The following is a 12,846-nucleotide window of genomic DNA, read 5'->3' as shown; positions in this document are numbered from 1 at the left end:
CGAAAAGCATTGTGTTAAACAGTAATAATAATAATAATCCTTCCTTTCGATACAGCTCCTTATCACGTTGTCCAGACGTCTCAAAGCGCTTCACAGAATATACTGTAAAGTGAATTGACTGTATATATTGTGTGGGCGAGACACGGCAGCCAATTGCGCACGGCAGTGTCCCACAAACAGTCGTGGATTGAAGTGACCAATTTATTATTAGTATTTTTTTTTGAAGGGATTGTTACCCCCGGAAAAGCGATCCGCCAATCGCCTAACAACCGGGTTCCTACTTACTACTGGGTAAACAGAGGCGTGTGTGTGTGTATGTGTGCGCGTGTGTGTGTGTGTGGAGTAAGGAAACTTCCCCGCCCGGGACTCGAACCCGAGTCCTCTCGCTTAACCACTACGCTACAGGACTCCACAGAGAATTTCAACCCAACGGCGCTCAGAGACGTCCGGGCGTTGGAATAGAAATCAGCCTAAAAGGATTTTGAGAATGCTCTTTCCTTTTTTTTTTCCAAAAAAAAATTAAATGCCCAGATTAAAAACGCTGGAGCCATGAAACCTTGGCCCGAGGGAGCAGGTTCATCTTAATAACGGGCCCATTGTTCAGCGCCAGGGCAGGTGCAGGCAGCTCGCGTGTTAAGACAGCTCATAAGAGTGGGGTTGAGAGATTGACTGGGGCCTCGGAGGTGTGGGCTAAGGTCGCGCTACACTGCTCCGTTTGTTAGCCCAGCGATGGAACGGAGAGAGTGCTTTTTTTTTTTCCTTTTTAAATTTATTTACCGTCACTCTTACCCCCGCCGGGACCTTTTAACCGTCCCTCCGCCACCCCTGGTGTCAAAACAACAGCGACAGATTATTATTATTGTAATAATAATCTTTGCGTTCGATTCAGCACCTGATCTCATCTCAAAGCGCTTCACAGAATATCCTGTAAAGTGAATTGACTATATGTTTTCGGGGGGCGGAACGCAGCAGGCAATTGCGCACAGCAGCGTCCCGCAAACTGCGGTGGATTGACTGACCGTTTGGTGGGGGGGGGGGGGGTTATTGGATAGGATTTGGACCCGATCTGGGGGTTGGGATCAGAAGGGCAGGGGGAGGTGTGGGTAGGAGGGTGACCGAAGGCGCGGTCGAAGAGGATGGTCTTGAGGTTGGCCTTGAAGGAGGCGAGGGAGGTGGGTGTGGGGGACGAGGCGAAGGGACTGCGGGATGGAGTTCCAAAGAGTGGGGGTGGGGGAAAGGCTGAAGGCCCGACCGTCGATGGTGGGGCGGGAAGGACCGGGGGGGACGCGGGGCAGGCCGGAGCCCGTAGATTTTTACGGGATGAAACAGCGCTGATAACACCAGTGCCTTTGCGTCGTTTTTTTTCAGCCGATCGTTTTTTGCGTAGCGGGGAAATGCAAATAGTTTTGTGCAATCTGTCGAACGCAAGACTGAAACCTTTTATTGATCGAAAGCTCTTACTTGGGAGAAAATAGTACTTTTTTTTTTAAAAAAAAAGGTGACGTTGTGTTGTGGTGTGCGCTGCTTGCTCTGTGCAGTGAATTACACAGCCCTCTGGTGAGCTGTGCAGGAATCGCAGCCACACGCAAATGCCATTCTGTCAATCAGCGAGCGGGCGGGCGAGTGGCGCTACTGGTAAAAAGGGCATCGTTTATTGGTAGCCGTTGCTTCTCAGTTTACAGTCTTTGTTTCTTTCTACGCACTGCTCTCGGACTCGAGGCTCTCTCTCTCTCTCTCTTTCTCTCCTCTCTTTCCCTCTCTCAATTCTCTCGCTCTATTCTTTCTCTCTCTTCTCTCTTCTCTCTCTCGCTCTCCTCTCTCTCCCTTTCTCTCTCTTGCTCCCTCTTCTTTAATAATAATAATAATAATAATCCTTGCATTTGATATAGCGCTTTTCACGTCGGGAGGACGTCCCAAAGCGCTACACAGAATATACTGTAAAGTGAATTGACTGTATATTTGTGGGCGAACGCGGCAGCCAATTGCGCACAGCAATGTCCCACAAACAGTCGTAGATTGAAAATGACCAATTTATTATTGTTTGGGGTTTTGGAGGATTATTATTAGGCTCTGTGTGGAGTAAGGAAACTTGCCCGAGGTTTCGCCCTCTGCCTGGAATTGAACTCAGGTCTCTCACTTGCAAAGCGAGTGCTCTAACCACTGAGCTACAGGACTCCTCCAGCTCCAGGACTTTCCCTCTCTTCTCTCCTCTCTCCCCTCCTCTCTCTGTTCTCTCCCTCCTCTTCTCTCTTTCTCCTGTCCCGCACTTACCAGTGGCCTGGAATCATCATCGACGACAACAACACGCATTTATATAGCGCCCTTCACGTGGGATAGAGTCCCGGAATCGCGGGAAACAACATTGTGAGTCGTTGACACACATGCGCAGAAGAACCTAATGTCCCGCGGTTCAATGTGATTCCAACACTCGCTGATAAGTGCACATGCAGCAACGGGTCAAGACACATTGAGTCACGGGAGGTGCGGCGCTGTTGGGAGTGGTGACTGAGGTCTTTGCTGTGTGATTACAGGGAGGGGAAGGAGGTGGTGCCGGTGGCTGAGATTCCATTGGAGACGCACAGGGTGGTAGCGACCTGCCACTCGCTGGTCCAGATGGACGATGGGACGTTGGTGGGAGACCCTCTTGAGAAGGCGATGCTCACAGCGGTGGACTGGACATTGACTAAAGGTAAGCACTTGGAAGAGACGCCCAAGTGCAGCTCGTCTCCAGTTTTCTTACTCTGTTTACCTGGCAGGACGTAGGACCCGGGTTGTCGTCGATTGACGGGCCAGGGGTCATAATCCCTTCAAAAATAATAACAGACATAATAATAATTTGGTCACTCGATCCACCCACGACTGTTTGCGTGTAAGGGATCGCAGCTGCGCGCAATTGGCTGCCGCGATTCGCCCACAAAACACGCAGTCGCTGCACTTTACAGTACGTTCTGCGAACCCGTCTCGAGACCGCGATAAGGCGCTGTATCAAATGTGAGGATTATCGTTATTTTATTATTGTTTTAATGCGTTTTGATAAGAGCGCCTTCTCACGTCGTTGAGACGTCCCAAAGCGCTTCGCAGAATGTACCGTGGAGTGGAGTGACCGGGCACGCTGCGAGCGAAACCGGTTGATGCCGTTTCCCTGTTGGGTGGCGGGGATTGAGCAAAGGAACTATTGCGCCTGACTGCTTACTGTCCGCTGTTCATGTTCCGCCTTCTGCGTCTCCAGATGAGAAAGTGTTCCCGAAAAGTATCAAGTCTCAGGGCGTGAAAATCCACCAGCGCTTTCACTTTGCCAGCGCCCTCAAAAGGATGTCTGTCCTCGGCTCTTATGAGAGGATGGGCTCCACTGATCTCCAGTACATCAGCGCTGTGAAGGGGGCTCCCGAGACCCTGCGGAGCATGGTAAGGTGCTTAACGAGGACGTCAAAACGTGTACAGCAATCCGAGGAACGCGTTACTCAGCCTGGGGTTCGTTGTAAAGGAACACAGGGCCGTAGGAGCAGGAATAGACCATTCAGCCCCTCGCGGCTGTTGCCCCATTCCATTCCGTCCTGGCTGATCGTGGAGCTATTTGAAAGGAGAAGGAAGTTTCTCTCTCTCTTTCTCTCTCTCTCTCTCTCTCTCTCTCCCCGTGTCCTGGCCAACAATCTCCCCAACAAAATTGGTCACTTGCTTCCTGGCTGTTTGCAAGACGTCACGGTGTGCAATCCTGTGCGCGGTAAAAACCCGTGAAGCGCTTTGAGACGTCCTCCCATCGTGGAGTCCTGCAAGCTCAGTGGTTAAGAACGCTTGCCTCGAAAACAAGAGCACCCGGGTTCGATTCCCAGGCGGGTCAGGGCAAAACATTGGGCAAGTTTTCTTACTCCACACACACACCTCTGTTTGCCCAGCAGTAAGTAGGAACCCGGTTGTTAGTCGATTGGCGGATTGCTTTTCTGGGGATATAGTTCCTTCAAAAAAACAATAATTTGGTCACTCAAAATGGGAGGATTATTATTTTATTGCAATGACTGTACCAAATGTGAAGACTATTCCCATTGTTTTTCTTTTCTTCCAGTTTTCAGTGCGTCCAAACAGCTACGACACCGTCCACACTGAAATGTCACGAGAGGGAGCGAGAGTCTTAGCTTTGGGGTATAAGGAGATAGGACATCTCACTCACCAACAGGTAACCCTGTCCGTTATCCTTAGCCGTCGGTGGCCATGCTTTCAGCCACTGCGCCCCGAAACTCTGGAACACTCTCCCTCAATCCCCCCCCTCCTTTCTCCATCTTCAAGTCGCGCCTGAAGACCTTCCTCTTCGAACGCGCCTTCGGTCACCCTCCTATCCCCACCCTCCCCGCCTTCCAGCCCCTCCTGATCCCAACCCCCAGCTCGGGTCCGAATCCCTGACTGTCCAGCGCCTTGGGACGTCCTCCTGACGTGAAAGTCTCGCGGTAATGTCATTTGTTGTTGTTGTTGTTGCTATAGATTTTCAGGCTGTGAATGTCACAAAAAAAGCGGTCTTTTCGATGTAAAAAGCTCTGTAAATATCATTTGGTATTGATAATGATGATGTTGTTGTGGTTGATAATGATGTTGATGTTGTGGTTGACGATGATGTTGATGTTGTTGGTGATGATGATGTTGTGGATGATGATGATGATGATGTTGTTGTTGATGATGATGATGATGGTGTGGTTGATGTTGTTGTTGATGATGATATTGGTGATGATGATGTTGTTGAGGATGATGATGATAATGTTGATAATGATGTTGATGTTGTGGTTGATGATGATGTTGTTGTGCTTGATGATGATGTTATGATGATGATGTTGTTGATGTTGAGGAGGAGGATGATGATGTTGTTGTTGTTGATGATGATGGTGATGATGTTGTTGAGGATGATGTTGATGATGGTGTTGTGGTTGATGATGATGATGTTGAGGAGGAGGAGGATGTTGTTGTTGTTGTTGATGATGGTGATGATGTTGTTGAGGATGATGTTGATGATGATGGTGTTGTGGTTGATGATGTTGAGGAGGAGGAGGATGTTGTTGTTGTTGATGATGATGGTGATGATGTTGTTGAGGATGATGTTGATGATGATGGTGTTGTGGTTGATGATGATGATGTTGAGGAGGAGGAGGATGTTGTTGTTGTTGATGATGAAAGTGATGATGTTGTTGAGGATGATGTTGATGATGATGGTGTTGTGGTTGATGATGATGATGTTGAGGAGGAGGAGGATGTTGTTGTTGTTGATGATGATGGTGATGATGTTGTTGAGGATGATGTTGATGATGATGGTGTTGTGGTTGATGATGATGATGTTGAGGAGGAGGAGGATGTTGTTGTTGTTGATGATGATGGTGATGATGTTGTTGAGGATGATGTTGATGATGATGGTGTTGTGGTTGATGATGATGATGTTGAGGAGGAGGAGGATGTTGTTGTTGTTATTGTTGATGGTGATGATGTTGTTGAGGATGTTGATGATGATGGTGGCGTTGTATGTATATTTCTAAACCTGCGTCTCGTGTTTGCTCCAGGTCCGGGAGATGACCCGGGAGGACTTGGAGTCCGACCTGAAATTCGCCGGCTTCATTGTCGTGTCTTGTCCCCTTAAGAGCGACTCGAAAGCCGTCATCCGAGAGATTCAGAACGCTTCCCATCATGTAAGTGCGGGCGGGGCGGGCCGGGCGGGCGGGGCGGGCGGGCCGGAGCCAGGGTTTCCGTGCGCTCCCATCGACGCCACTAACAATAATATTCCTCGCACCCCATCTCGCCAACAGCAGTCAGGGTTCAGACTCCTTGCCACCCCTGCACTCACTCACTCACTCACTCACTCACTCACTCACTCACTCACTCACTCACTCACTCACTCACTCACTCACTCACTCACTCACTCACTCACTCACTCACTCTCTCTCTCTCTCTCTCCCTCTCTCTCTCCCTCCCTCTGTTCAAGATCCACCTCTTACCTCCCAATTAATTCTATTCGGGACGTCCTTCCGATGTGAAAGGCACTGTACAAATACAAAGTTGTGTTGTATTATAATAATCTTTGCATTTGATGCAGCGCCTGATCACGTCTGGGAGAACAGCGTGAGTGTTGGCTCTTTTTACGGTGTCAGGAGACATCCACTGTTTAGCCATTGAGAAGCCAGTTATTTTGAGTGAGACAATGTGATTTGAAGGAAGCCTTGTTTTTAAACAAGAAACTCTCTGATTTTCTCCTCCTCTGCTTTATCCTCTCTCCCTCTGTCTGTCTCTCTCTCTCTCTCTCTCTCTCTCTGTGCAACTCTCTCGCTGTGTCTCTCCCTCTCTCGCTCACTCTCCACTCCCTCTCCCTCTCTCTCGCACTCCCTCTCTCTCGCACTCCCTCTCTCTCGCACTCTTCCTCTCTCTCGCACTCTTCCTCTCTCTCGCACTCTTCCTCTCTCCCTCTCTCTCCTGCTCGCTTGCTCTCTCTCCCTCTCTCTCTCTCTCTCTCTCTCTCTCTCTCTCACTCACACCCTCCCTCCCTCCCTCCCTCCCTCCCTCCCTCTTCCTCTCTTCCTCTCTCTTCCCCCCCCCCCGTCTCTCCCTCTCCCCTTCTCTCTTGCTCTCTCCCTCTCTCTCTTGCCCCTCTATCTCTGTCTCGTTGCAGGTAGTAATGATTACCGGTGACAACCCCCTGACTGCTTGCCATGTGGCCCGCGAGCTCCACTTCATACAGAAAGATCACACACTGATTCTGCAAGCACCGCACACCAGAGGTAAAGGCTCCGTCACCCAGAGCACTCAGCTCACAGTCTGTGTTAGACCTTCACAGCTTTATTAAAGCTTTTCATTGCAATCGATAGTAAGCAGCCTGGGACACTACCCTGTGTGAGGGTATGTTTTGTGGGCGAAAAAGGTCTTGAGACAGTTGTGCGTGTGTGTGTGTGAGTGAGTGTGCGCGTGCGCACGTGTGTGTGGGTCCCTGGTTCAGATGATGGCATGTACGGGGTCTTTGGGTCAAACAGTTGTGTGTAGAGGGGGTGGGCTCCGAGTCAGATGGTTGCATGTGGGGCGGTGGGGGGGGCTCTGCATCAGATGCGTGTGTTGTGGGGGGGGGGGGGGGGGTTGGTCTCTGAAACGGAAGCGAGGATGTATTTCTTCGTTTCTAAAGATGAACACTTTGCATTGACCTGTAGGTGTTGAGTGGTGGTGGGAATCCATCGATGGCACCATCACCATCCCCATGATTCCAGCCTCCGCCAGGGACCTGACCAAATACTATGATCTGTGTATGACGGGGGAAGGTCTTACTCACTTAAACACCATCGACAGGAAGTTTCTGCTGAAGCTCATTCCTCACGTGCAAGTGTTTGCTCGGGTCGCACCCAAGCAGAAGGTTAGAGACCGTCTATAATCTATAATCAATAATTAATAATCATCTTTGTGTTTGATACATCGCGTCGTTGAGACGTCTCAAGTAGGTTCATGCCAGAATTTGCCGTAAACGGCCTTGCTCCCTCCTACCTCTCCAACCTACTATCCCCCTACCTACCTGCCCGTACCCTCCGTTCCTCTGGCTCCGGTCTGCTCCACGTCCCCGCCCAACCGCCCTACCATTGGTGGTCGGGCCTTCAGCCTCTCAGCCCCCAGGCTCTGGAACTCAATCCCCCAGTGCCTTCGCCGCTTCCTCCCTTTCCTCCTTCAAGGCCGGTCTCAAAACCTTTCTCTTTGACCGTGCCTTCAGCTCCCCTCTCGACTCTCTTCCCCCTCCTCGCTCCCTCCCTTCCCTCACCCTGACCATTTCCCCCCTCCTTGCTCCCTCCCTTCCCTCCCCTCACCATTTCCCCCCTCCTCGCTCCCTCCCTTCCCTCCCCTCACCCTGACCATTTCCCCCCTGCTCGGGGCATGACCCAACTGTGCAGCGCCTTGGGACGTCCTCCTGACGTGAAAGGCGCTTTATAAATGGAATCTTGTTGTTGTTGTTGTTGTTGTAAAGTGGCTTGACTGTATTTTGTGGGCGAAAAGCGACAGCCAATTGCGCACAGCAGCGTCCCCACAAACAGTCGGGGAACAACTACAACAACAACTGGCACTTATATAGCGCCCTCCACTCAGGCCTGTACACACTATGTCTACCTGTACAGTGTGTGCGCCTTACATTATATCTTGTGAAGTGCTTTTGAGATGTCTCGACTATATCGCAATATCAGATTCAAGGATGATGATTATTATTATTATTTTTACCCTCAAAAATAATCTAGATGTTCTTCAGTCTTCATTCCATAAAACCATAGAAGGTTACGGCACAGAAGAAGGTGGTTCAGCCCCATCGTGTCTGTGCATCGTGTCTCCTAACCAAATCGCGCACGTCTGTCGAACTAAAGGAGTCATGTGAATTATAGTAATAATAATCCTTGCATTTGATACAGCGCCTGATCACATCTGCGAGACGTCTCAAAGCGCTTCCCAGGACACGCCGTAAAGTGAATTGACTGTACAGTTTGCGGGCGAATCGCGGCAGCCCATTGCGCACAGCGGCGTCCCCGCAAACTGCCGTGGATTGCAGCCACCAATTTTTTTTATTTTAAAAGAAAAATCGTGTCTCACTCTTAACTGTGAACGTGCAACTTCCTTTCCGTTACAGGAGTTTGTGATCACGAGTTTCAAGAGCCTGGGTTTCACTACGCTGATGTGTGGCGATGGGACAAATGATGTCGGGGCTTTGAAACACGCTGACGTGGGTGAGTACGTGGCAGAGTACGTCGGGTGTTCGGGGGGAGTTAGAGGAAATAACAAAGAGTTATGCCTTTCGATGTCTGGTGCCTCGGCCCTGATGAAACTCTGGAACTCCATCCCACATTCCCTTCACCTCGCTCACCTCCCTCACTTCCTTCACGACCTGTCTCGAGACCCTCGATGTAGTCACTCAATCCACAACTGTTTGTGGGCCGTCGCAGTGCTCCATTGGCTGCAGCATTTTGCCGTCAAAATACACAGTCACTACACTTTACAACGTATTCTGTGAAGCGCTTTGACGTGATGAGGCGCTGTATCAAATGCACGGATTATTATTATTATTCCCCACCCGCAGTTCGGGGGTGAACCCCTCTTTGACCAGCGCCTTGGGACGTCCTCCCAATGTGAAAGCCGCCGTATAAATGTTATTTGTTGTTGTTGATGACGTTTCACAGAACATACTATAAAGTGAATTGACTGCGTATTTTGTGTACGTTTATCTGGGTGTCGTGCGTGTTATTGCGTGTGCTGGAGGGTTTTTGCGTGTTCTGGCGGGTTATTGCACGTCCTGGTGTATTGCTGCGTGTTCTGGTGTGCGTGTTGTCGCGTGTTCTGGCCCGCTGCCGCGTGTTCCGGCGCGTTGTCGCGTGTGCTGATGCGTTCCTGCGGTGTTACAGCCGGTTCTGGCGTGTTGGTGTGCGTTCTGCCGTGTCGCTGCGTGTGTTCTGGAGTGCGATCGGCGCGCCTGACCTGCCTCTCCTCCAGGCGTGGCGCTGCTGGCCAACGCCCCCGAGCGAGCCCCGGAGAGGAAGAGGAAGATGAAGGAGCTGCTGAACGACGCAAAGCCATTCAGCTCCGTCCCCGGCAGCAACCTGAAGGCCAGCTCCCGGGGGGCCAGACACCGGGTCATGTCCCAGAGAGAGGAGCAGCTGGCCTTACAGCGTGTGAGTCACCCTCGGGCCGTCTTCTCCTCTGGCCAGTAGGAGGGGGGGGGGGGTGGGGGTCCAACCGTTTGGCCGCTGAGGGTTTGAGGAGCGCCTGCGGGCTGCCCGAGCACTTTGGGACGCTACCCCGCGCGGAGGTTACAACAAACAGCGGCAGCAACAACTTGCACTTAACACAGCGCCCTTCACGCGGGGTGGCGTCCCAGAGCGCTTGATGGTGGCGGAGTCTGACCCCGAGCCGGGGGGAGAGGGAGGGAGATCGAAAGGGCAGTCGAAGAGGAGGGTCTTGCGATGGGTCTTGAAGGTGGCGAGGGAGGGGGCGAGGCGGAGGGACTGCGGGATGGAGTTCCAGAGGGTGGGGGCAGAGTGGCAGAAGGCCCGCCCGCCAATCGTGGGACGAGCGGAGGGAGCGAGCAGGGTGGTAGGGGGTTAGGAGATCACAGAGATAGGGGGGGAGCGAGGCCATGGAGGGCTTTGAAGGTGAGGACCAGGATCTTGAACTGTATCCTCTGTGTGATGGGAAGCCGGTGGAGTCGGGCGAGGATGGGAGTGATAGGGTCGCGGAGTCTGGTGGGGGTGAGGATGGGAGTGATAAGGTCGCTGAGCCTGGTGGGGGTGAGGATGGGAGTGATAGGGTCGCGGAGTCTGGTGGGGGTGAGGATGGGAGTGATAGGGTCGCGGAGTCTGGTGCGGGTGAGGACACATTACTGTCCTCTGAATGCTAAGGTTGGTGGCAGTGACTGTTGACGCTTGTGATTCTCTATCGGTGCGCTCTTGTGATTATTATTAATCTCTGTGTCTCTCCCCCCAATAGGAGCGGCTGAACCAGGTGCTGAAGGACCTGGAGGAAGACCAGATGCCTGTAATTAAACTGGGAGATGCCAGCATCGCCGCACCGTTTACTTCTAAACTCTCCTCCATTCAGTGCAGTGAGTATGTGTGTGTGTGTGTGGGGGTGAATCTGTGTACGAGTCTGTGTTTTTTCTGTGAGTCTATGTGTGTGTGAGTCTGTGTGTCTGTGTATAAGTGTGTGTGAGTCTGTGTGTGTGAGTCTGTGTGTGAGTATGTGAGTCTGTGTATCTGTGTGTGTGTGAGTCTGTGAGTGTGTCTATGTGTGTGTGATGTATTTGCGTGTGTGAGTGTGTGTGTGTGAGAGTCTATGTATGTGCATAAAAATGTATGCGTGTATGTGTGCTCTGTGTAAGCCTGTCAGCTCCCTGAGAGGAGGAGGAGAGGCTAAAAGTGGCAACAGATCAAACTGGAGTATTTCCCCTGCCCCCCCCCCCCCCACCCCCGGCCCCTCTGTTTGCCGCCCTTGTGTAACGCTCGCGGCCGCTCTCTCTCCACAGTCTGTCACGTGATAAAGCAGGGACGCTGCACGCTGGTGACCACGCTGCAGATGTTTAAGATCCTGGCTCTGAACGCGCTGATCCTGGCCTACAGCCAGAGCGTCCTGTACCTGGAGGGAGTCAAGTTCAGCGACTTCCAAGCCACGCTGCAAGGCCTCCTGCTGGCCGGGTGCTTTCTCTTCATCTCCAGGTCGAAGGTACAGTGGATCCGATCTAGAGGAGCCCGGGAGGCGGCTTCGACTGGGACCTCGTTCCTAACGTTAAATAACCACGATAGTAATATCCCTTCCATTTGACGCAGCGCCTTATCGCGTCGTTGAGACGTCTCGAAAGCGCTTCACGGGATATACTGTGCAGTGTAGCGACTGTGTATTTTGTGGGCACAGCAGCGTCCCCACAAACAGCCGTGGATTGAGTGACTTATTTGGGGAGGAATTATTACCCGACAATCGACTAACAACCTTACCGCTGGGTAAACAGAGGCGTGTGTGTGCGTGTGTGTGCAGCAAGGGAACTTGTTTAAGGTTTTGCCCTGCCCGGGAATCGAACCCAGGCCCCCCGGCTTGTGGAGGCGATGGCTCCAAACCACTACGCTACAGGGCTCCGCTGCGTTGACGGAAAGTCTACGGTAAAATGGAAGAATGCAGAACACCTGACAGCTATTATCAGGCAATAAAGGAGATAGGTAACTGGGACGGTTTATAACCAGTGCCTGAATTTGCAGAGATTAACTGCCTCAAATCACACTGTCTTTAATTTTTATAACTGTTCTGCGAGCCATTTAGTTTCATTGGTTTTCTTGTCCGTGCCAACGCGAGAGAGGCAAGGGATAGGGGCGCTCTCGAAGACAATTAATTGATGGCCTTTTAATGTGGTGGTTGTAACGATGGACGTAAGCGTAACTGCCTTAGAGCCCGACACACAGCTGGTATCCCCAGAAGACAGACAGACGAACACACACGCACCGACAGACACAGAAGTTGACAGACAGACAGACAGACTGTGTGAAATATCAGATGCATGGTGACATCTCTCATCTCATTTGCTATAACGAGTTTGTTCTCTCTCTCTCTCTCTCTCTCTCTCTCGCTCTCTTTCCGATTGACTGCAGCCGTTGAAGACGCTATCGAAGGAGCGACCTCTGCCGAACATATTCAACCTTTACACTGTGCTAACTGTGCTCCTGCAGTTTGCTGTGCACTTTGTGAGTTTAGTGTTCCTGTACAAAAAGGCCCAGGAGAGAGCTCCCTCCAGGTGAGGCCCTCTTTGTTTGTACCTTCGACAGAAACATTTGGTCACTCAATCCACGACTGTTTGTGCGTGCGGGGACGCTGCTGTGCGCAGTTGGCTGCCGCGTTTCACCCACAAAACACGCGGTCAATTCACTTTACCGTATATCCTGTGAAGCGCTTTGAGACGTCTCGATGACGCGATAAGGCGCTGTATCAAACGCAAGGATTATTATTGTACATTAAATAATATAACGCGCTAAAATATTAAAAGACGGCTATCTGTGGAACATTGCTGTGCACAATTGGCTGCCGCAATTTGCCCACAAATACACTGTCAATACACTTTACAGTATATCCTGTTTTTTTTTGAGACTCTCAAACGATGTGATGAGGCGTTATATCAAATGCGAGGATTATTATGTACAGATTCATACGCAGTACGCAAAATACTGCAGATGCTGGAAATCTGAAACAAGAACAGAAGTGGCCGGGAACACTCAGCAGGTCACGCAGCATCTATGGAGAGAGGAAAGTGAGTCAAAGTTTCGGGTCCACGACACGCACGGACGAAGGGTCTTGGACCTGAAACGTTGACTCACTTTCTTTTCTCCATAGATG

At 51.2% G+C, this 12,846-nt stretch overlaps 1 protein-coding gene across 1 annotated transcript in view; it reads left to right on the top strand.

Moving 5' to 3' along the window:
- atp13a1 (ATPase 13A1) overlaps positions 1 to 12,846 on the top strand; it is a 41,596-nt gene that overhangs the window by 25,858 nt on the left and 2,892 nt on the right. Inside the window, exons 13-23 of the mRNA XM_042344618.1 lie at positions 2,532 to 2,689; positions 3,230 to 3,405; positions 4,061 to 4,171; positions 5,535 to 5,660; positions 6,635 to 6,743; positions 7,164 to 7,363; positions 8,612 to 8,708; positions 9,469 to 9,647; positions 10,462 to 10,576; positions 10,997 to 11,193; positions 12,108 to 12,250. Coding sequence (XP_042200552.1) covers positions 2,532 to 2,689; positions 3,230 to 3,405; positions 4,061 to 4,171; positions 5,535 to 5,660; positions 6,635 to 6,743; positions 7,164 to 7,363; positions 8,612 to 8,708; positions 9,469 to 9,647; positions 10,462 to 10,576; positions 10,997 to 11,193; positions 12,108 to 12,250 — 1,611 coding nt within the window. The remainder of the gene's footprint in view (positions 1 to 2,531; positions 2,690 to 3,229; positions 3,406 to 4,060; positions 4,172 to 5,534; positions 5,661 to 6,634; positions 6,744 to 7,163; positions 7,364 to 8,611; positions 8,709 to 9,468; positions 9,648 to 10,461; positions 10,577 to 10,996; positions 11,194 to 12,107; positions 12,251 to 12,846) is intronic.

The sequence above is a fragment of the Callorhinchus milii genome, unplaced genomic scaffold (assembly GCF_018977255.1).
Source record: "Callorhinchus milii isolate IMCB2004 unplaced genomic scaffold, IMCB_Cmil_1.0 Scaffold29, whole genome shotgun sequence".
NCBI classification, from domain to species: Eukaryota; Metazoa; Chordata; class Chondrichthyes; order Chimaeriformes; family Callorhinchidae; genus Callorhinchus; species Callorhinchus milii.
This window is presented reverse-complemented; position numbering and strand designations above follow the sequence as displayed.